The sequence below is a fragment of the Centropristis striata genome, chromosome 10 (genome assembly GCF_030273125.1).
Source record: "Centropristis striata isolate RG_2023a ecotype Rhode Island chromosome 10, C.striata_1.0, whole genome shotgun sequence".
Lineage (NCBI taxonomy): Eukaryota > Metazoa > Chordata > Actinopteri > Perciformes > Serranidae > Centropristis > Centropristis striata.
The window spans coordinates 12,598,957-12,621,670 of record NC_081526.1 but is presented as its reverse complement, the minus strand read 5'-3'; the positions used below and the strand labels follow the sequence as shown (position 1 = coordinate 12,621,670).

The window sequence follows — 22,714 nt, the reverse complement described above, 5'->3', positions numbered from 1 at the left end:
TGCTGTTCCCAGTTCTCAAGTAAATGATTTACAATTTCCATGAACACAAATAAATGAATACTACTATCAGAATAAAGCTTCCTTTATGGGTATTTGTTTTTGTTCCCAATCAACATATTTTGCTTCAGGATGGAGATCATGTGTGACATCTTGATCTTTCCTTCATTTAGTCCATTTACACCTCAGTGGGAGTAAAGCAGTGATGTGCCGCGAACAGTACAGCTCCAGTGTGTTCAGACAAAAGAAAGGAACATATCACTTTGGCCAAAATAATGAAAACTTAAGAACAAAGAGTGCAAAATGATTGAATTTGCAAGTAAAAAATAAATTCCTAATATTATCGTTTGATCTGTAAATACCTAAATTCAAGAAATTCCACATTCAAAGTTGTGCTCCAATAGTTCCCCATCACTTGCATCTCTCAATCGGCCATTCCTGATTCAGGAACAGGCAGTCCACACAATTATGTCCCATATAAAAAAAATTCTGGATATCCCTAAATTCCAGATTCAAAGCCACCCAGGGGTCAGGAGTCACATCCAGGTGGAAGGAGATGTAGAGGATCAGAGGGTCATGTGTTTCTCTGGAGCCTGCTTGTGGGCGAGATAAAGGAAGAGGATGCTGGACAAGGCACTGACCAAGAAGATGACGTCAAACCATCGATGGTAGAAGTTGAACTGCAGTTCTCCCAGAACCTCTGTCACAATGGAGCGATACTCCAGCGGCATGCTCATACGCATCAGCAACACGGAGGACACAAAATACATCCCCTGGTGGAGTGAGACACAGACAAAATATTGTTCTTTTTGTTGTTTGTAGGCTGTGATATGTGTTATAAAAGAACTATAGAGGAACACACTCACCATGATCTGAGCGAGGACAAGCACGATCACATTGGAGGATTTGCTGCTTGATATTGCATAGAAGAACTAAAAACCAAGAAGCGTTAATTCTTTGGTTAAACACCATAATAAAAAAAAAATCTCACAGATTGAATTGCCTCGAAATAAGTAGCTATTTCAACATGTATCATGATAGGTTTACCTTGGTGAGGGTGATGAGTAAGCCACGGATGGATGTAACGATTATTATTCCCACTAAGATGAAAGAAATGTGTTGGGACCAAAACTTCACCTAAGAAGAGGAAAAAGAGAACAAAATAATATTAAAAAACAAAGCAATGGAGAAAAAAAGGAAATTATGAGTAGGTATCTGACTTTAAATCTGCAGATATCATTTATTTGTGTCTGTGTGAGGTTGAGCTACCAGCTAACACAATCAAATAATTGTCTACGTGCAAAAAGGCTGAACATTATCACTAGCAGGTTTACTGCAGAGAAAGCAGGCAGAGGGAAGATAATGGGCCAGCAATTATCTTTACAGGAGGTCATGCAGTGACATGTGACTATCGCAGGTGTGTGTGTGTGTGTGTGTGTGTGTGTGTGTGTGTGTGTGTGTGTGTGTATGTGTGTGTCTGTGTGGGTCTTACATCAAACTGGATCCCCAAGTAGTTCACTGTAATTTCAATCCCCCTCGTCACTGGATCCGTCTTTCCAACTCGATCGAACACAATGTTTATTGTGGCCTATGATGGACAGAAGAGAGACTTATGAAATAAATGTTTGAACTTAATCTTAAACAATAAAAATCATAGCAAATGTGATTATGTAACTGGGCCATAGCACTCACAGTATCTATGTGTGAGTGAGAAGGAAAGATTCAATGCCAGAATACAAGTGTGAATGTTCTCACCATGAAAATTTTCCAAACACAATAGATGGAAAAGAAGTAGCCGAGGAAGTTGAAGTATTTCCCCTGGAATGTCTTTGAGTACTCAATTCGCTCCTAAAGATAAGGAAAGGTGGTTGAAAATTATTAGTAAATCGTTTATCAGCAATAGGGGTAATCAAAGTGGGTCATGTCTATATAGATAAAAGTAATGGCAGTCAGTGGAAGAATTTCAAAGACTCCTAGTTTAGGTTAAGGAAGTAATCAGATACTGATTTGAGCAAAATGTATTGCTATAATATTTGCAAAGAGCAGACTGGACAGCAGTCTATCAAAAGTTTATACACACTGTTTTATGAGGTTCTTTGGTGTAATACTGCTAGTGATGTGACAATAATGGCAATAAACCAGGTTGAAATTACAGTCGGAGACTGTCTGGACATTGTTTGTAGTAATTATTATGTATCTAGTATTATAAAGTTTAGGCCTATGCATGGAAAATGCCATATTTATATATTTGGTTAGAAATCGGAAAGTTTATGTAGGTTTGGTGTTGTTGAACCAGCACTAATAAACATGAGGAATATTCCTGTTTAATCAAATCAAACATAAAAAGCTCTAACCAGACCCAAACATTGGTGGAAACTAAACCCAAGCTAGATCTCAGATTAACTACCTCTGTAATCTTTGACTGTACCTGCCGACTGTAATAATCAACTGAGGGGGTCGGGAAGGGACAAACTACAGACACAAACACACACCACAACCTTATCCAGGTTAACAGCCAACAAAGCACCAAACTGATAACATTCAGCAAAGGAGATTTTGTTTTGGGAGGTCTGCCTTTGTTGACAGATTCTCGAGGAAGAACAGAGGGTCCTTGGAAGTCAAAAACACTGCACCAGAGATAACACTTTAACTCAGTCGTCAACCTCCAGGTCTGAGCAGGGAGGCAAACCAGGAAGTGCCTTCTACAAAAAATTCCAGCAGGGGGTGCTAAGTGTGGCTGCAAAAACATTTTGTTCCATTAATTTCGATACAAAATGAGAAAACTTCTCACTTGATTTATTACGTCAGAATTTTTTTTAGGACAACACTATGGTCTCATTCGCTAGCAAAAAATCTTCTTCAAGACAATTTGATGTTAATAGTGTAAATAATGGCCCCATTTAGAAAAAAATAGAAGATAAAGAATTGGATGATTTGGGGCGTGGCTACCTCTGATTGACAGGTCACTAACAAGGCGAGCCGTCATAAGCAGAGAAGCAGAACAATGCATATCCACGGAAATGTGTCAATAAAGTTATTTATAACTTCATATTGGATAATAAAAAGGAAGTTTGCCAGTTTGGTCTCATAACTTTGACCCTTTCACACTTAATGATAGTTTATTTGAACATTTTGCTCATTAAAAATGTCTTGTTCAGCGTGTGGTTGGACTAACAGACACTCCAAGGAGTAGCTATTCATTTTTCTGAGTAAAGTAACGTGCTTCCAATGGGCCACAAACCAATGGGTGACGTCACGGTCACTACGTCAATTATTTATACAGTCTATGCTTTACTGAGCCTTTCATAGGAGTCATAAAATAGTCAGAGCTATCAACTGTGCAAGTCAGGACATATAAAGCAATTAAAGTACACTTAAATGTAACTGTAACTGATATTTTGGGTCATTTGGGAGGAGCAAACACAGAAACACAACAGTCACATGTCATCACCTGTTTATGCCTGTTAATATGGCGAACTTTGCTAGCAAATTATTTACACATCCAGCAGTTATGGAGCAACATTATCATTCATTTGTAGTCTTTTTTTCAGGTCAACTCATGAATGTAGATCAATTGTTAACCCTCTTTAAGCTCTGTTTTATTATGGGAAATATCTGAGCTCCAGTTTGCTCACCAGCAAGTCAGTAACTGTGACTGTTTGCCGCAAGCAGGTAGTCAACATTGTTTTTTAGAGCCTCTTTGCTGAAAGCAGCTGCCTAAAACAACACTATGAGAGCAGTGAGAGTGAATCAAAACAGTCAAGTCATGAGCTGAAACTTGCTAAAGCTCTGTAAAGCCGAGTGGGGTTTAGAAAACTTCATCACTGATTTCTATTTAATCCTAGGAAGTCCATGTTATACGCAAGGAATGTTTTTTGTTCCCATCTGAACTATCATGGAGCATGTTTATTTTAAACTTCCTCCTTCATAACTTCATTCCAGATTATTGCATTAGATTATTGTTTGCATGTTCTTCCACATTGTATCATTATATTTACTTTTAATCCACTGTGTATCTTCATAGTTAAATGGAGCACAGTGTGTGTGTTGTGGGTTCGTTACTGTGTACTGTTTGTGCATGCACGTTACCTTTGTGGCTTGCAGGTCCACAGTCTCAAGAAAGAGTTGCCGACTCAGCTCCTCGAGAGCATCAATCTCCTGCTGGATCAGAGATAGGTCTGGAGGGAGGAAGTCAAGGCTGACATCTGCTACAAATACTGTTGACAATTAGTACATAGCTATCCGGTAACAGATAAAAATAAAATAAGTCTAATAATAACACAATTTTTTGGAATTGTACTCGATATAGGTACAAAGGATACTTTCGCTGCCTGTTTGTGTTGAGGTAACACTCTTGATCATCCCCCAGAATCCTGTCTGTTTGTTCTGGTCTTCCCCACGCTGGTACATCTGCCTCCGTGTCATCGCAATCCTACACACACAGAACAAATTATTGTCCCGTAGTGATTTGTTTTATACATATTTAACCTAATTTATTCATTTATTTTCAGCGCATTGTGAGAGGCTCTTGGGTTTTGCTGTCGTCTATGGTGCATTTAATTTGCTCAGAGGAAAGACAGACAGCAGTGCTGGCACCAATGACCATTGCAAGTGCAACAAAAGCCAAAAAGAAAAGGCTAAGTTATTAACCTGCACAAAGACAACAACACTAAACACTTGCATAGCCAGACCTATCTCCACAGTGCTGTGTGTCAGCCCCCAGCAGAAAACACTGGAGGACACTTTTAAAAGAAGAAACTCCTCGAGACAGCTAGAACGAAAATTATTATGATCTAAGGTTTCTTATTTTATACTTTACTTATTAAAAAAAATTAGAAAAAAAAAAAAAATGAAGGAACAACTGGAATGCAGGAACTTTCTCTTATAGCAATGCTGAGCTATTTAGATAAACATCATGGAAGTATGTTAATAACTTAATTAATGTACTGTGCAGCTGAATTATCTAGGAAAATAGAGGTATGGGATTGAGATTGCATCAGCAGATAATCAATTTGAAATTACTCTGATCAGAATTAGGGGAAAAAAACTTGATTGGGACATCCTATTCTTATTTATGTTTTTAACTATAACATAATTTTTTTTTTACATACCGTTTCTTCTTGCTGACAATCATGTCCATAGTCTGGAGCAGCCGCCTCTCCAGAGCGAGGATGTCGCTGTCTGTTACATTTCTGTGAAAATAACAAAGCAGGAAGCATCACAGCAATGGCAGCATGTGTCATGATAACAACAATGCGATTCAGGATAGTTATGTCTAATGCAAAAGCACGCTCAGATTAACAAGATGTGGACTACAACCCCTGAAGGTCACGTTACCTGAGGAAATAGGACATGTATGTGTAGGGACAGTTCACCGCACCAAATCCGGACAACAGAGCCATCAGGGTGACTCCGATCACACCAACACGACTGATTAGCTGCTCAATGGACAGGATGCCTGAATAATAGACAACAACAGACTTTAAAACAGAGACACCATTCTTTCACTTGCCTTTTAACTTATTGACAGACACAAGACTCTCACATTATAAGAAGAAGAAAAAAAAGGCGCAACCGAGAAAGGAGAAGAATGCACACTCACCATGTTTTGGGCTCAGAATGGGGAACGGGTCTCCCAACTTCCAGAAGAAATACATAAAGGTAAACCACACCATACAAGCGAACAGAAGCTTCTGTCTCTGCACTACACAAATGCAAAAAAGAAAAGAAACTTCCTGTGACCAATTCTGTGAAAATAATATCCGTCAAACAGCATCACTCACTCTTAGAATGTCCAGATAATAAGCTTTACTTACACAGGCGTATGTTGCTGACAACAAAGTAGCCGATGTAGAAAGGCACCACAAAGATTAGGACCAGCAGTATCACATACAGATTCAGCTTCCAGTGAAAGTACCGAGAGCTGTGGCAAAGATATGAGGGTTAAAATTCTTCTGCAATAAGCTGCAATAAAACACACTCATAGTACTCAGAAAATGTACTTACCTGCTACTTAAGGCACCCAGGATCTCAAAGATGATCAGCTCAAACATGGTACACGAAAAAGCAAAAGTGACAGAGAAAACCACCTGGACAACGTACTGTCGCACCTGTTGAGACAAACAGTTGAGGATTACAGTAATTAATGAGGCCCACAACTCTGTAGTTATTAATATGCTGTGGCCAGTAATTGATCAATCCATCCTAGTGTTTTTGGGGTGGTTGTAAATAAATGTTTTGTTAAAACACTTTACCTCATAATCTTTAAACAGCTGCCGCATAAAGAATAACCAGCCAAATCCAAAGAACAGCACCTGTGAAGGAAGGAGGGAAGAAGAAGATTACATAGGAAATGTTCATTATCAAGCTCAGAAATTTGGTGAACCAAACAAACGTCAGATCTTTAATCAAATTCCAAGTTTAAAATTGAAGGCAAATAGACATTTTTCTACAGAGGACATTTGACATGTCACTGTATGGAAAGAACAAGTTTTAAAATGAAATGGCTGAATTCCATTTAGCTGCTTCAATTCCAGGATCCTAGTATTGTGCATTCTGGCTCATTGTCACACTCTTTGTTTATTGGGACATTTAAAAAAGAAAAAAAACAACTTCAATGTAAGTTATCATATCACCGTTTGAAAAAGTAACCAAAAAAGGCACAAACAATTGTGATATTTCTGTCAAAATCACATTATTCCAAGTTTCAATTAAAACATAAAAAATAAACCTTTTGGAATAACTAGATCCTGTTAAAAACATTAAATTATGCCCTGAGCGACACTGTGAAGCCATCATTGATTTGGCTGAGAGGAACGGTCAAGTGACAAATATTCACTGAAAATCGGACATTCATCATGCGCTTTTATTCTCTTAATTATTTAAACATTATAACTGTGTTATTTTGCACAAAAGAGTTGTTCCTAGTTCTAGCAATGATTGTGCTGATTCCATGGAGGTGCAGAGCAGGACGTTCACAATTGTAGTTAAATACAAGGCCTCAGTAAGCAAAATGTATTCAGAAAGTGTATGGGAGTATTTGTAGCGGTTGTGTTTGAGTTACACTTACTCTTGAGTTACATGAATTCTGAAAGGTGTGGTGAATCCACATAAACTGAGTTTTAATCTCAGTATTGGGAAATGGGAGCAAGCAACATCCTACATCCTCAGTAGATCAAATCATGTGATTTTACCACTTTAAGATCATCACTTCTCTGACAATTTGCCACATTCACAGGCATCAGATAAGAACCCAGCAAAGAAGAGCTAGAGGGAGATTGTTTAGTTATCAGTTTAGTTTATCAGTGTTTTATTGTTGACACAAATATTGGTAACTCTTTACTCTAAGGTGTCTATATAAGAGTGACATGAGCGTGTCATAAACATGACATGGGATGTGTCATGGACACTAATGACACTTTGAAGTAACATTAATGCTTATGATACTTGTCATGTCATGTTTCTGACAGGCTTGTGTGACTCTTATGTAGACACCTTCAAAATAAAGTGTTACCATATCTTGCTTAAGTCACAACGGCATGTTCAAAAAATTGCCTAAGTCATTTATTTTTCTTAAGTTACATCATTTACACACAGTGTTATTACTATGCCAATAGCCATCCTTTGTTACATCCTTTTTGAGTGAAATGATCAATAAATATCATATGTTACACTTTTGGTGAAGTTTTTTGTGTTTCCTGCAAAACTTGAAAAAAATAGCCGATTATTTTTAACAGGGTGACGATATAGCTTCTAACGTAAGGTACAGGACGCAAAACACGTCGTTTTTTCTCTTTCCGTTAGGTTAGCTTACAACATACGCTGCAGAAGAAATACACGTTTGAGTTTGTCGACTTTACCAACTCCTCATTACCTGCGAGGTGAACATGATGACTGAGTCCACCACAAACGACATGATGTTATCTGTAAAAACAGCCTGTAATCCGCAGAAGAAACTGAGCGCAAAGGCGTAGCGGGGTCGAGGACAGTTTCAGTTCATGTTGGTACTGAAAAAAATCAGCCTTGAAACGTTTGAAATGTCTGTTATGTTGCTAATGAGCTCATTTTAGGAGCATTTCTTGTTCAGCTGTCAAGTTTCAGTAGTGGTCCATCTAGATGCGTCATCAAGATGAGTCCGACAAACACACTTCCGTCGGAGGGCTATGACGTCTCACACAAAAAAAATCCCGAGGGTAAATTTCTTGATACTATAAATCATTTAGAAATACATTTTTACGAGATTACATATGGTTTTTGATTCATTTGTTTTTTTTTAAATGGGTATTTTATTTAACGCTGTGAGGATTTCTGCTGGGTAATTGTAATTACCATGTTCACCTGCAGAGGGCGACAAAACACAAGCTGCTGCCTTGAACAGTGCCATTACTATTACAACTATGATCTCTTTATAACCCACTTGTAGCATAGTTAATTTGATGAGATTAGGTCATGAAGTCACTTTAAATTATTTGCCTTTGTATTCGAGGGTCCTGAAAACTTATTATCTCAGTAAACATAGTCATATGAGCAGTGGAGTCCTACAAGAAAACATAATTTTATGTTGATGTGAACAGTTTTTGCATTTTTGCTTATTTCATGCAATAATTGTTTCTATATTATTACTCAGTTGTATAATTATTACTTACTTAATTGTTACTTAGATGCCTAGTCTACATTAGGCTACTGCAAATACTTTACTGCTACTTTGATTTGACCACATATTGGACCTTTTCGGGATGATTATTTATTTTCTTAGGACTAATATTCTTGTCTATGACCCTTTAGTAATTAGTTCTGATTAAATATTTTCCATTGCCGTATTTCTCAACGTGAGCCTAAATTTGAAACCATTTAACCTCAATAAAAACATAATTTACTGCACATTTACTCCACTGCAATAAACGTATTAAAAGGGAACATGGATGAAACATTGACATCAATATGCACCTGTCCCACAAATTAATACACATAAAGTGACACTAGAGGGTGCTGTGTGCCAAAAACTGCGCTGTGGCACCTTATTTATACAGTCTGTGGTCTGCACTCACTACTCCAATGCATCCAGTGAGGTGAAGTTTGGAGCTGCCGCCGGCTGGTGTTCATTGTGCTGCTGGTGCGCAGAATAGAAAACACACGGAGAAGTAAAAATAGCTTGGAGTGATGTTTCAAAACACTGCTGGATCATAAGGATTGGCGAGATGTTGCAGAGGTAGAACATCTTCAACTGTTGGCTTTTAACTTTTGCATTAGGACGAGTAGAGGTGAGTGTCTCAGTATTATGTTTGTATCATTTATATGACAGAGAATAAAAATATGTCAGATAATCCAGTTCTCTTTAATTATCTTAACTGCAGTGTTATCGAGGAAAATAGAGGTATGGGATCATCTCATAACTGCAGATCATCTCATAAAAACAAAAATTGTGGAATACTCTATAACTGGTGTAAATCTTTGCTGTGAAACTGGCCGTAATGTTTTTGTTCATTTAAGTCGTTTTTGACTTGAATTCTCCCGAGAATCGCATTTAGTGAGTGATGTGGCAGAAAAAAGCTGCTCAAATGTTTAAAAAGGCTCTTTGACACCTAAAGAGAATTATTTCTGATCTATTTCTCATACGAAAATTGTTATGGATGTTATGGCACTTGTGGATTTTTTAGTTTTTTTTTAGATTGCATTCCACTGAATCAGTTTTTGGACGTTTTTGTACAATCACATGTGTTGGACAGCATCTGCTGAACACACAAGAGTTTAATTGTCTCTTGGAGTCAGAAAAAAATAGGTTTTCAAAATTCTGTCTGCATCACTGCTGGGTCACCAGTTGAATAATTATGGGAGAGTATGAGTAAATAACTTGATTTTGTTTTCATCCCAGTACCGCTCTTTCTTCTCCCTGTTAAATGAGCGATGAAGAAGATGATGATCCAGGCCTCCTGTAGGAAAGGTCTGCAGGTGTGTTTACTCCTGCTGATGGTGGGAAGACTACAGGGTGAGTCTGCCATGCTTGAAAAGACACAGAAAAACTCAAATTGACAACTCCTATCACACCAAATTATGTTTTTAAAAAAATATATTTTATATTTATATTGTTGTGTGTTTCAGGCAGGGTGACAGCACCTGAGCGCCTGGAAGCTCCAGTGGAGAAACCTTTCACTCTGACGTGCATCGTTTCGAAGGACCGAGGTGAGACTCTGAGGCAGGTGCGTTGGCTGGATGCCCAGAACCAGACCCTGCTGAGCTACCAACCCGGGAACAGAGACAGTGTGAGCGGCCAGCAGTATGTGGAGCTCGCACCTTCCCCCAAAGACACCTCGGCTATCACCATCCGCAGGGTGGGCTTCCGCGACGAGGGCTGCTACACCTGCATCTTTGACATGAATCCTTCCGGTTCCAAGCAAGGACAGACATGTCTCACTGTCACCTGTGAGTAAAGCCATTAATTACATCAGCTTTGTATGAAAAATGATGTACTTATGTGCAATTAAAAGGGTAATATAGTAAATTAACTTTCACCCTACATCTTGATACTTTAATTTTCCATGTATTTAGGTCACGTAAGAAGACATCTTTTTACATTTAAGGAGTTAAGTTGGTTCCTTTATCCAGACAATAAAAAATGAGTGTCTTGGACCTCCAGTTTCAACTATAAAAGTCATGGACTGTAACAACATATTGGCCGGTGAAGTACTAGAAATGCAGTGATAAAGCAAAAACAACAAAATCTCTGAGGTCTCTGAGACTAATCAATCCTGACAGGAGAGATTTGGATGAAAAATTAGTTTTTTGGCTGATAATAGAAGTCAGGAGGTGAGTCTCAGTCTCTCTTGTGACACAGCTATGCAGGTCATGAACCAGGTGGGAGAAGCAGCACAAGAAGCCAGGCTGAGTAATTATCATAAATGGAGACAGATCTCGCCCTTAGAGACTGAGGAGCTCAGATATCCAGAACCATATCCATTAATCAGATCTGTCCTCTGTTTGATACAACATCCTGGCAGTCACAATAAATACTTTTGTTGTACGATATATTTTCCAAGAAATAACTGGAATGAAACAATATTATTGTAGTTTTAAAATAAGTTTATGCCACTGATATAATGCTAACATAATACCATAATAATGCAGGTACACCCTTTTTAAAAGAGCAATTTAAAAAACATTAAGACACTGAAATTGGAATGTGAAAATAAACACACACACAACAAAAACAATAAATAAAACAGACTCTCTGGTTTGGTTAACTGAAATTGCTCTTAAATAATATTAAAGACAAAAAGTGAAAAGTAACAACATATTAGCTAAAAGTTAGAAATAAGCAACAACGAGTTGGCACTTTTTTAGTTTTGTTGCCACTGCCAAAAAAAAAGACTTCAAACTGTGTCACCAAATGTTTTTTTCTGTTTTCCCACCTGCAATGAAACAAAGAGTTTTTCAATTTCTTACAAAAACTGTTGCAGTGGGATTCACATGATATCCTGAATATGACGTGAAGATCGTTGTTTTTAACACGTTATGATCATTCATTTAAACACATTACGATTGCTGTTTTGTAAATGTTGTACAACTATTAGGTTTGGAGCCAAAACCACTTCCAAATGGTAAGGAAAAAAGAACCAGATTAGGCTTGAAAAAAAAAAAAACTTTCAACAACGAAAGTCCTCCTGGGTTAGTTTGTGCCATCCACTCCCTCCTCACAACCTGACAGCCGACTTGCAGGCTTTTAGCATCACACTGCATCATCAGCAGACACAATTTAGTGGGAAACCTACAAATCCCAGTGCATTACTTTTAATAGTAACCACAATTAACTGCTCATGAGAACAGTCTGGCCTTGTTTGCACTGGGAAAATAGTAACCACTTTGGATCTTTTTTTTTCTTGTGACAGGCCTTTAAGCATTCATTGTTTTTGAGTTTGAGAGATTTATTCAAGTAACTGTTTTATATAAAGTAGCTCTTCTCTATTAATGTCAGTGTGAATGATAATTACGAGGCGGACGTAAACAGTATGTTCCCTCTCTGCTGCTCATTATTGCATTTTAACAATATTACAGCATAAGTGATTTTGGATTCCTGCCTCTGCACCCGCCCTTTAATATGAAACAAAACCAATTCTCCAGCAGACTCCAGAGACGGTTACTCCTCCCTACAATCCAAATATCAATCTGCTGTGTGGATTTACTGAGAAAATATGTGAATACAGATGTCCCAAACCACCCCTAACCTCTGAACATGAGTGGATGATCCTGTCGAGGCTCAGGCAGTCATGTTAATAAAAAGCTTTGGAGCAGCAGGAGAAGGGGGGCTCATTTTTCTAAGCAGAAACAGCTGTTGCAGATTCCAGTGACTAGTTTCTGTTTGGGTGCCTCATATTTGTGATTATTAACAATGTCCTGTGTTTCACCCTGTTTCCCTGTGCTCTTCTCCTCATCCATTATTCTTTCACTGGATGGTGGTGGGCTCTTTTTACTCCCAGCACAAGTCACCGGTGAGAGGAACAAGACGGCAGTGAGCGGCAAGAAGGCGTCCCTCTCCTGCTCGTATGGTTTGCCTGAAAAGGTGCAGCAGATCACATGGAGACACACTTCCGCACAGGGAGACTCCACAGAGGTGGCCTCCTTCGCCAAGCGTAGCGACCCAATGATCGAGCCACCGTTCCAGGGGAGAGTGTGGCTGAGTGCCTCCCTGTCGGACAGTCAGCTCACCATCCAGCCTGTCGCCATCCAGGACGAGGGCTGCTACACCTGCTTCTATGAGACGCACCCTGACGGGCCCAAGGCCTCCACAGTATGCCTCGCTACTTATGGTAAACATCATTTTTAAGCCCCATAGTATTGCTGATTGGGTAGATGAAGAATCAGGGAAGAATCAGGGAACATGAAGGAGTCAGACTCAACTTTGTGTCAGCAGGAAGCAAAGGTACCCCTGGGATTTAGGCAGGAATGTTGATCTTTCTCTTCCACGATTGTAGCTGCTGAATGTTTTCATGATATAGGAAGGCTAAGCTGTCGGCCGATCTGTTAACACACACAAACACAGAGCAGTGTGTCCATGTGAAGAATGGACCATTGGAAAGAATGATGGAGGCAGGGAGCGAGGTCCTGATGCATGACTGTGTCAGTGTTTGCAGCAGACAGTGATTCCCTCTGTGCTTTGTCTCGCACTCTTTGCTCATTTGCTCTCGCTCCCTTTCTCTCGCAGTTATCTCAATAAACAGATGTGCTTTTGTTGGAAATTGAACTGTACAGTACAGTAGGTGTTTCTAGCAGTGAAGCACGATTAGCATTAATGTTTTTTTTCTGCTATGTAGCCTGCTGCTGCCAACAGTCCTCCACCCTCACCCCACCCCTGGATGATGTGATGCCCCCTCCTTTACTCCCATTGACACACTCACCACAAACAATAATGGCTTAAACACACAAATAAACATTTGCAACTGGAGAAAGTCATAAAAATCAGGAACTTATCTTCAAAACGTGACAAAATAAATTGTTTTGGAAAGTTGCAAAACATAAATGCATTTCTTAAAAGCGATACTAAATTCAACATCCTAAAAAAACATATATTGCAGCATTAAGACAGAAGGAGGCCTCGCCATAATGGTGCCAGTAGGTTTAATTTTGCATGGGATGAAATAACTACATAAGATGTCAGTGGTGGCAAAAGTCTACAGAGCCTACCAAAGTGTTTAAAATCTATGTTTTGAACAATGTATTGTTAGGGATGAATTTACAGAAAATGATTACCCAAATCTGCAGCTCCCATTGGCTTTACAGAGCTTTATTGTGCACAATATTGTGTGAAAAAAACATGGAATTTAATCTGAGATAAGAGCCAAAATTCACACCAGCTTTTGCACATTCACAGGTAATTATGGTTTGGATTGTTGAAGAGATTTTTTTCCTTTTGCGGTTTGACCCACCCCGAAATCTGATTCTTTCCAGACACGATGATGGGTGAAGTTCACCAAGTAGAACTGAGAAAACGCTAAAACTATGAAAGCTAAATATCTGTGGCTGAACGTGTTCTTGCCAACAAAAATGTTCTCGGTTCCAGTGCATCACATTCCTCGCTCAGCCCCAAGAACAGGGAATTGAAAACAGCCAGAGATTTACTTATGGATCTTAAGAGTGCAGGAATTCACATACCTCACCTGATCCAATGGCTCCGAGGTTTAGCCCAGGTATCATCTCAGCAATTTACCCAGAGACACTTTAAAGATGTACAAATGCAAACTGAACTGCACGCTGAATTTTTCTTAAAATAATTAGTTTCATGTGCCAGACCTCCTTAGTTTCTGATCATTATGTGATAACATTTCCAAAGATTCCTGGCTTATGCATTTCACACACAGCACAAGAGAACTGAGGAAAGGCAAAACAATACATTGATGGCTTGGTATGATATACAGTACATCTGTGGTATGCAGAAGCCCACCATCTCTCTCTCTTGTTTTGAGTTTGTGTGTCTTTATAGTCGTTTTGTGTGTCTATGTGGTTGTTTTGTTGTCTGTAGTCACTTTGTGGTTGTTTTTTTGACAGTTTGAGGTGATTTTGTTACTCTCTGTAGTTATTTTGTCTCTTTGTAGTCATTCTGTGTGTCTTTGTGGTTGTTTTTGGTCTCTACTGTCATTCTTTGTCTCCTTCGGGTAATTCTGTGTCCCATTATGTTTGCTTTGTGTCCCTTGGTAGTATTTTTGTGTCTTTCTAGGCAATTTTCTCTCTTCGCAGTAACTTTGTGGTTGTTAAGTTTTTAGTAGTTTTGTGTCTGTTAGTGGTATTTGTGTGTCTTTTAAGGCAACTTTGTCTCTCTGCAGTAACTTTGTCCCTCTTTGTGGTGATTATATGTCTCTTTGGGGTTGTTTTGTGTCTTTTTGTAGTTATTTTGTCTTTCTGTAGTTTTGTGTCTCTTTGTGGTTGCTTTGTGTCGTTTTGAGGTAATTTTGTCCCTTCTTGTGGTTGTTTTATATCTATTTGAGGTTGTGTTGTCTTTTTCTGTGGTTGTTTTGCCCCTTATTTGTAGTTATTGTGTGTCTCTTTGCACTTTATTCACTTTAGTGTTCATTTTGAGTTTCATTCTAGTCAGTCCAGCAATCCATCCATGAGCTATCTATTATAGTACGAGCTTGATAGTTGTTTTTCTGTATATCTCTCCCAGTGCTGCCCAAACCACAGGTGAGCTACAAAACCACCTCTCCAGGTGTGATCGAAGCCAACTGCACATCGGTGTCGCGTCCCCCGGCAGAGATCGTGTGGAACGTGGAGAGGGATAACCGCACCATGGGCCCTCCTGTGACCACACAGCTCCCGCAGAGCGACGGGACCACTCTGGTCATCAGTACACTGACCGTCCGATCAGGGCTGCTGAAAGACGTGTCCATTAAATGCTTGGTGCACCACAAAGGGCTCGAGTCACCCATCGCTGTATCCATGAACACTAAAAGTGAGTTGGTCTCAGTGGACCTTTGTGGCATTTATTTGACGATGACTGAAGATCTTTCCCTGTTAAATTAAACAAAAATCTGATTTTTTTTTAAATAGAGCTAATGTTTGGCTGTAGGTAAATGTCCTCATATGTAGCATATGTGCAATTGTATTGCTTCAGTATACTGATAACCATAAACTGATATTGGTTTCATGGGTCAGGAGTGCACACATTTGAAATTCAGACAGTAACACTATAGATGAAATTAATTCTAGTGAGTGATGGTCAATAACAAGAAAGCAGTGTACATAACAGACACACATAACAGCTATCAGGACATTTAATCTGGCTGCTGCAAGGCCAGGGTTTAGCCACGGTAGCTGTAGTTTACAGATAATTACTGATCCGTTCTCTCTTTTTCTCCCTCCCAGTTGGGACGGCTCTCACCATCCTGATCTCAGTCACTACAGTGGCTGCCCTGTTGGTCATGTCCCTCTGCTTCTGCCTTTGGAAGTGTTTCTTGCGCAAAGAAGGTGAGATCATGTTTGTCAGTGTAGAAAGTTTAAATCAAAGAGGAAAGGGAAACTAATTATCTTGTAAGTGTCACACTCCAGTGTAGAGATGGGAATAATTAATCGATGATCAATTAATGGTCGTTAAGAATGTGGTTGATCACGTGGGATTTTTAATCCATCTGTGTATTTTTTAATTTTAATTTTATCTATGACTGCGTATCAGTACTCACTGAACTGAATCAAGGCTGAGCGTTCAGTTCTGTGGCCGTACGTCAATAATGAGCTGAGAATTAAGTTGGATAAAGCTAAAGTTTGCAAACTGAAAGTTGCAATAACAATTATAAAACACACAGAAATACAAGAGCATTAATTTGAGCAAAACTAGCTTACTGTATCAAACCTTGTTAGCAAGAATTACAAGGTTTAATTTAAAACATTTTTAAACACAAAACACTACTAAATATGCAACATTATTGTGAAAACTAACCTCATGCCTCTTTATTTATTTTTTGTCCATGTATGCATGTTTTTATACGCACTGGAGTATGTAGGAAAACATAGAGATTAATCGATTAATGATCATTAATGTTTCTTCCAAACGCCCATCCCTACTCCAGTGTATACCACCAGGCCATTTAGATACAGATGTACAGAAAAAAGTGAGGGAAAATTCCTCTCAATATCAAGAATATGGTGAATCTATGTTAAGGCCACAGTGACAGTTTCCACACTTTCCTTTCCTATAATCATGGATTAGGAGAGGAAAAACAAGAGAGAAAATTATAAATGACACCCTTTTGAAAATTTGACACATGGCCTTGACAACCCCTACTTTAATCAAATTACAGTTTTATAAGATGGGTGGGGTTAGCGAGTCACCTGAAATCATGTTTTAATGGATAGCTTGTATATAAGATCCCAAAATCTTTATAAATTATCTAGATTATCTGAATGTTTACATGAAGAGAAAACAGACATCATAGAAATACTCATGGGCACATGATTGCAACTTTGAAAATGGATTTATTTCATTAGAAGGCTATGTTAAATGACTGTGATAAGGGAATGGTATTAAATGGTAGAAATTAATTTAAATTATTTTGCAGCACTAATACTAATATCATGCTCTTTAGGGGTCGTTTAAAGGTCAATTAAATTAAATTGGGCGTCAACAGAAACAAGGCAAGGACAAGGAACAGTGTCCCTCTGAGATGTCCTCTGTTCCACTTTAGTATCTTCTGTAACTTAATACATTCAGCCTTACTTTCATTTGTCTTTCTAAAATGAATATATCATGCTCCTAGGGTTTATTTTAGACATCCACTGTAGCAGTTAATATAAGACACTGAAACCTGATTTCAACAAAGTTAAACATCCTTTACTTCCTCTCTCACAGATCTCTTGATCTGTTGAGCCGTGATGTTTAACAGATGGATAACAGAGATATTCAATAAGTATCAGGTTGTTCTTTCTTTTGTTTTTTAAACAGCATCCTCATCTAAATGTATAAACAAGCCAGATGACATTCTCTTAAGCCTCTGTTCCTAAGACATATTTTTAGTAAATAGCATCACCACATATTTCAGCAGGATTCTGAATGAAGTTTTCTTCCTCCTGCAATAAAGCACGGAAGTTCTGGTTTCAGTTTGGCGCTGCTGATTTTTTTTAAAGTCTGGAAACAGGCAGTAACATTAAAATGAACTTAACTTTTTAGCTGCATGCATACTGTTTTTATCAGCTGCAGTTAGTCTCCAGTTTATTTCAGATCCACAGAGACTTTTCACATATACATCTGTTTTTCTGTTCAGCAAAATACAAATTACAAAATAATAATTATTTATTTTAAATACATTCAATTGAAATAATGTCCATCTCTGACAACTGGCAGTTTTCAACAATAAGCTTTGATAAAGCAACTGTATCTTTGCAGCCCCAAATAACAAATGAACCTGGACACTTGCATGTGAAGAGTGGGCAGTGCTTTAGATACAGATACAAATACTGCTCCTATTTACATTATGCTTCACCTTAATTTTTTTGCTACCTGCACTCTGTCTGCACTTTATATGCACGTCCAATCAATGTTTTCAGTCTGTGCATGTAGGAAATAAACCGTGGATCTGTGTAATACTGCCAACCGTGCAATTTATGTTGTACACGATGGGGAAATACCTGCATATTTGCCAGAGCAGAGCTCAAACTGATAATAGACAGAACAGCTGAGAGAGGATCTGGAGTGATGAGTTCTGATCTTTAACAGCACATTAGCTGGCTGACGTTTGGTGTTAGCAATACGTTGGCTCTATTTTCCTGCAAATTTTATGCAAATCTTAGCTACAAACATCTTCATCCTTTTATAACGACCCCTTTTTTTTTTTTTTTTTTTTTTAGAATTTTTGCCTCATTAAAGTAGCCAAATGGAAAAGCTTATAAAATAGAACTATACAGCAAAAATGCATATGAGCATGAACATATAGCTATAGCTGTGGCTAAAACACAACCTAAACTAAAAAAGTAATATTGGAATTATAATAACTAGGACATGCTTGATACCAGAATTTTGCAATTTACCACACGCCTTCTACATTTTGTCAAGCATACCTTTATAAAATGCCATCGCTCTAGACAAAACCTTATGGGAGCTATGGAGTTTTTAGTTTGTGGAGTCCCTGAATCTTCTCAAAATCTCAAAAACGCAGGTGCATTTTAAGAGGTTAAAATAGCCCGATCGAAGATAAAGTTATTGGTGTCCAGTCAAACTTGTACATTTCACACATTTCTTGGCTTTTTGGGGGGTGTTTTGTATTTTTTTACTGACAGCAGATTTACTTTATACAGAAGTTCACACAGCTCATGCCTGGGGACCCTCCTTTATTCCAATTCGCTACAATATAACCGCATATAGACCGCATCACTGTAAATTATGTATAGTATAAGCCCAGATTTTTTTTATTTTTATGATTCTACAGGCTTGACATAATACTTTGCCATATCAGTATGAATTTAGCCACTGCATATACAGCTGCGACATCTCTATGCGTGTTTCTTTACTGTGAGGCCGAATGGTTTCAGGTTTGGAGGTTTATGGTCCTCATTACTAACTAAACTTGTCAAGCTGTCATAGCTGCAGCAAGTTATATTTGAAATCATGTTTTGCTTTAATAGAAAATAAAAAAAAAATGTTTTCCTATTTTTATGATGTATTTTTTTTTCCATTTTCCGTCATAACTTCTGCTGCTGTCTACGTGTTTCTTTCCAGCTGATTAATCTCTCAGCTGAGACCAGAGGCTGAAAACAGGAGGCAGAAGTGTTTCCCTGCTTCATCATCATCATCATCATCTTGGTCCAAAGGGAAGATGTTCTCTATAGGATGTCAAGTACAATCCTATTTATGCACACCAACTGTACAACGACATTCATCTTTGCTCTTCTGCCTCTGCAGCTGACTCTTATATAATCTCCAGGCTGTCATCACATGAAGTCAAAGAGGAAACGTTGAGCTCTCTCTGGCTCTGTAATTGATTGAGTCGATGGCCACACTCTCCACAGCACACAGCAGATTCACTGAATGCTAGATTAAAGTATGGAGGTTTTGCTGTTACATGTTCTATGTCCTTATGTTTGTCTGACCTGGTCCTTAAAGGATCTGAAGTCTGGTGATCTTATATTTATCCTATTCAACAAAGCCCCCAAAAAGCACAATTAATTGATTCTAGTGACAACCTTAGTCAGTGGAGCCACCATCTAACATAGCATACATAGTTCTCTAAAAAATACTGAAAGCACATTAATGAGCATCATGATTCAACACGATAAGAGGGCACTGTTGTGGATTAATCCGCTGCTGAAAATAGTTCTGAAAAATGCACTGTGGTTTCACTAACATATGCTGAACAGTGCCCAGCTGTTTAGGGAATTTTGGGGCCTTTTTTATATTAAAATAGTTTCCTGTTTTACATCTTTTCACCAGCCAAAACAGAACTGCAGAGAGAATAAAGCTTTGGAAAACAGTTTCCTTTAAATAACAAAGCTAATTGAGTATATGAGCTGTCCATTAAATTGTACTTTTTGTACCTCAGCCTAGGACCTCCAACACTTCTTTGTGTTGTTTCACAAATACTTGACCATTTGTATATCAATTACTAATTAATTTATAATAATGGTGGCCAATTTAAGAACAGAAAACTCTGTTAAAACATTAATTTACAAACTTTCACACAACTCATGCAGTATAATCTACGATTCATTTACTCCTACAGACTCACAGTATGCCTGCACAAGAATGAGCCGATTATATTGTATAGATTTTAGCAAAAATGCATGTGTTTGGGAAGTACTGGGCATAGCACTGAATAGATGAGACATGGATTATATTGTACAAATTGTATGAGAGTTTGAAAACGGATGTTTTCATATAGATTTGCTATTGTTAATGCAGCCCCCATTTATTTTAAGTCATCAAGGATTTACCCTGTTTTTGGAGTCTATATTTAACGATGGCATCAAGAATTCAAGGTAACATTGGTTGAATAATTGATAAACAAATTATTATTTTATAGGTCATGTGCTCCTTTAAAGCTGAGAATGGTTTCCATTGGTTCAACTAAGACAGCTGCCTACTTATGTTTTATTTGTGTAATATCAAATGCAAACTTTTCTACAGGTTTCAACGTCTGTTTACGAGTGTGTCTGTGTCTGTGTGTGTGTGTGTGTGTGTGTGTGTGTGTGCATATTTGTTAGAGGTGAAATTCCACCGTCAAAGAGTCTGAATCGATTCCCAGAGGAAGCAAAACTGAAACCTTTTTGGTGCCCCTGAAAGGAATGCATGTCTTTGCTGCCTGTCCACATGGAGTCAGGAGTCAGCAGAGTTCATGTGTGTGACTGTGAGTGTGAGTGTGCAGGTTGGGCTGTGGAGAGTTGGCTCAGGGGGTTGAGATTGGTTTAACGCTCTGGATCAAAGTGGCACCCGTTATTACCTAAAACATGACGTTGTGAGGCTTTTTGTATGTATCATGTTTGCATTTGTACAGGAGCAAAGATTCACGCTGAAATAATCTTGTGTATCAAAGCATGTGATAGGAATCCGTCAATTAACAGATTGACATGGAGGTTATCAGATTTCAGACTTATTGCTTTAATCGGGCACCATTAAAAATATTTTAGGCAGTCTGTATCGATCTAAATCTCCAGTCTCTGTCTGTATAGTTTTACTATATGCATACAAAACTGATTATGAAAATAAATGGAAATGTACCACAGCATCCAGCCCTGTACAGAGCAACTAGTCTCATAAAAGAAGAAAATATGAAACAATGCATTATGACCAACTATGTAAAGTTGATGCAATAAATGCAACAAATACAATAATAAAAATATTACAAATTTGTCTGAGTCTTTATCAGCTCATGATCTTGCAGTGCCACTCTTTTGGCTTTTTAAGCTCAGCTTTGTACCTCTCAGAAAAACATGACATTCCTTTCTGATGTGCCAAATCTTGCTGCCAGATGCTCATATTTGGGGCCTTTTTCATCCCAAGCCAGATGGATTTTGGTGGACCTCACATAACAACACACACACACACGTGTTGTGCACACACATTCACCCACAGAGTCTGCAGCACATGCCCCGCTCTGTTCTGATATGTTTATAAGATCTGGGATAACTTAACAGTATTTATTAGTTCTGTTAGATGTATGTTTGTGTTTAACTATGCACTTATCTACACATTTATATAGTGTGTGTTTATAACATATCATGTTCCAGTCTTAATAGGCAATTTCATTAAAGGACTTAATCAGCTACCAATATAATTTATTTGGTTATTAAAAAGTAAAACACATGCATAACTCACTCTCGTACATTGTCTGGAATATTCTTGCCTTTTTTAATTTGCATATATTTTTTTTCATTTTGGCTTTTTTTGGCAGAAAGGCTGAAATATATTCCCTTAACACGCAAGCTGAAACCTCTTTCGTCCCCCTGAAAGGTATGTATGTCTTATCACTTGTCTGCATCTTATATCCAGGGGAGTTCATATCGGGTAGTGGTGAGGTGTTGAGATGGGGTTGTTTAATGGTTTTCTGATAAGTGTTATATCAATAAGTATTACCTTTCTAAACAAACTATCCTGTTACTTGGGGCTGCAGGTTAAAGCTCCAAAAGAGACACTTCACTCCTCAAAAGTATCCTTGAACAAAACCCTTAAACTAGATCAAAGTGAAACCTGCATTGCTAAAAATATAATGTTAAAGCTCATTACATCTCTTTACTCGGTTATTTGAAATGAAAGCTGTTAGATATAAATTCCTACTCACTGTTCGTTAAAAATACCCACTTTAAAAAACCTCCCAATTCAGAATCTGTATTTTTAAGGGAGATTTTGGAGTGCTAGTAGATCACAAGTATGCAGCAATCCTCTCAATCTTGTCAGATGTTTTTTTAAAGTCGCGGCACAGCATTCTGCACACTCTGTGTCCTCAGACTCAATCTAATCAGGCCCATCTCAAACACTGCCTTCGCACAAGCCTCCTCGCTCTCCATCTCTCTGCCGCCTGAACCAGGGCTTTGTCCACCAGAGAAAAAACATGATTCCTGATGGTGTGTGTGTGTGTGTACGTGACACAGAGAGCGAGAGTATAAGAGCATAACTTGTGTGTGGGCTGTAACTGCCAGACACCGTTGTTGAGAGGAAAAATTTCCACTCAGAGACGTTAAAGAAGTTCAAAGAGTCACTTCACATGATGTTTAGGACTCACATACTTGTAGACCACGTTTCAACTTTTCA

The 22,714-nt window shown here is 38.3% G+C and overlaps 2 protein-coding genes across 2 annotated transcripts; one reads left to right on the top strand and one right to left on the bottom strand.

The window, feature by feature from the left end:
- Nucleotides 1-66: 66 nt before the first annotated feature.
- Nucleotides 67-8,148, bottom strand: si:ch73-390b10.2 (Golgi pH regulator). The gene is made up of 14 exons (XM_059343528.1): nucleotides 7,871-8,148; nucleotides 6,252-6,311; nucleotides 6,004-6,107; nucleotides 5,814-5,920; nucleotides 5,600-5,701; nucleotides 5,335-5,455; nucleotides 5,109-5,189; nucleotides 4,320-4,429; nucleotides 4,087-4,175; nucleotides 1,753-1,845; nucleotides 1,490-1,585; nucleotides 1,045-1,134; nucleotides 864-929; nucleotides 67-770 (listed from the first exon to the last, which is right to left on the bottom strand). Exons 1-14 carry the CDS (start codon nucleotides 7,910-7,912, stop codon nucleotides 564-566), a joined length of 1,368 nt encoding a protein of 455 aa, XP_059199511.1. The 5' UTR covers nucleotides 7,913-8,148; the 3' UTR covers nucleotides 67-563.
- A 949-nt stretch (nucleotides 8,149-9,097) lies between these two features.
- On the top strand, nucleotides 9,098-21,422 carry zgc:113337 (uncharacterized protein LOC503741 homolog). Its single transcript, XM_059343645.1, has 7 exons — nucleotides 9,098-9,257; nucleotides 9,869-9,982; nucleotides 10,096-10,416; nucleotides 12,468-12,797; nucleotides 15,149-15,433; nucleotides 15,847-15,948; nucleotides 19,190-21,422. The coding sequence occupies exons 2-7, from the start codon at nucleotides 9,901-9,903 to the stop codon at nucleotides 19,195-19,197; spliced, it is 1,128 nt and encodes a 375-aa protein (XP_059199628.1). The 5' UTR covers nucleotides 9,098-9,257; nucleotides 9,869-9,900; the 3' UTR covers nucleotides 19,198-21,422.
- The last annotated feature ends 1,292 nt before the right edge of the window (nucleotides 21,423-22,714 follow it).

Excerpts from the sequence above, each read along its gene's own strand:
- si:ch73-390b10.2 (XM_059343528.1), bottom strand. The coding sequence starts at position 7,912 with ATGTCGTTTGTGGTGGACTCAGTCATCATGTTCACCTCGCAG. Across the intron at positions 5,921-6,003 it reads CTGGGTGCCTTAAGTAGCAG|CTCTCGGTACTTTCACTGGA; the intron begins GTAAGTACATTT and ends TCTTTGCCACAG. Across the intron at positions 1,846-4,086 it reads TGGACCTGCAAGCCACAAAG|GAGCGAATTGAGTACTCAAA; the intron begins GTAACGTGCATG and ends CCTTATCTTTAG.
- zgc:113337 (XM_059343645.1), top strand. The coding sequence starts at position 9,901 with ATGAAGAAGATGATGATCCAGGCCTCCTGTAGGAAAGGTCTGCAGGTG. Across the intron at positions 10,417-12,467 it reads GACATGTCTCACTGTCACCT|CACAAGTCACCGGTGAGAGG; the intron begins GTGAGTAAAGCC and ends TTTTACTCCCAG. Across the intron at positions 15,434-15,846 it reads TGTATCCATGAACACTAAAA|TTGGGACGGCTCTCACCATC; the intron begins GTGAGTTGGTCT and ends TCTCCCTCCCAG.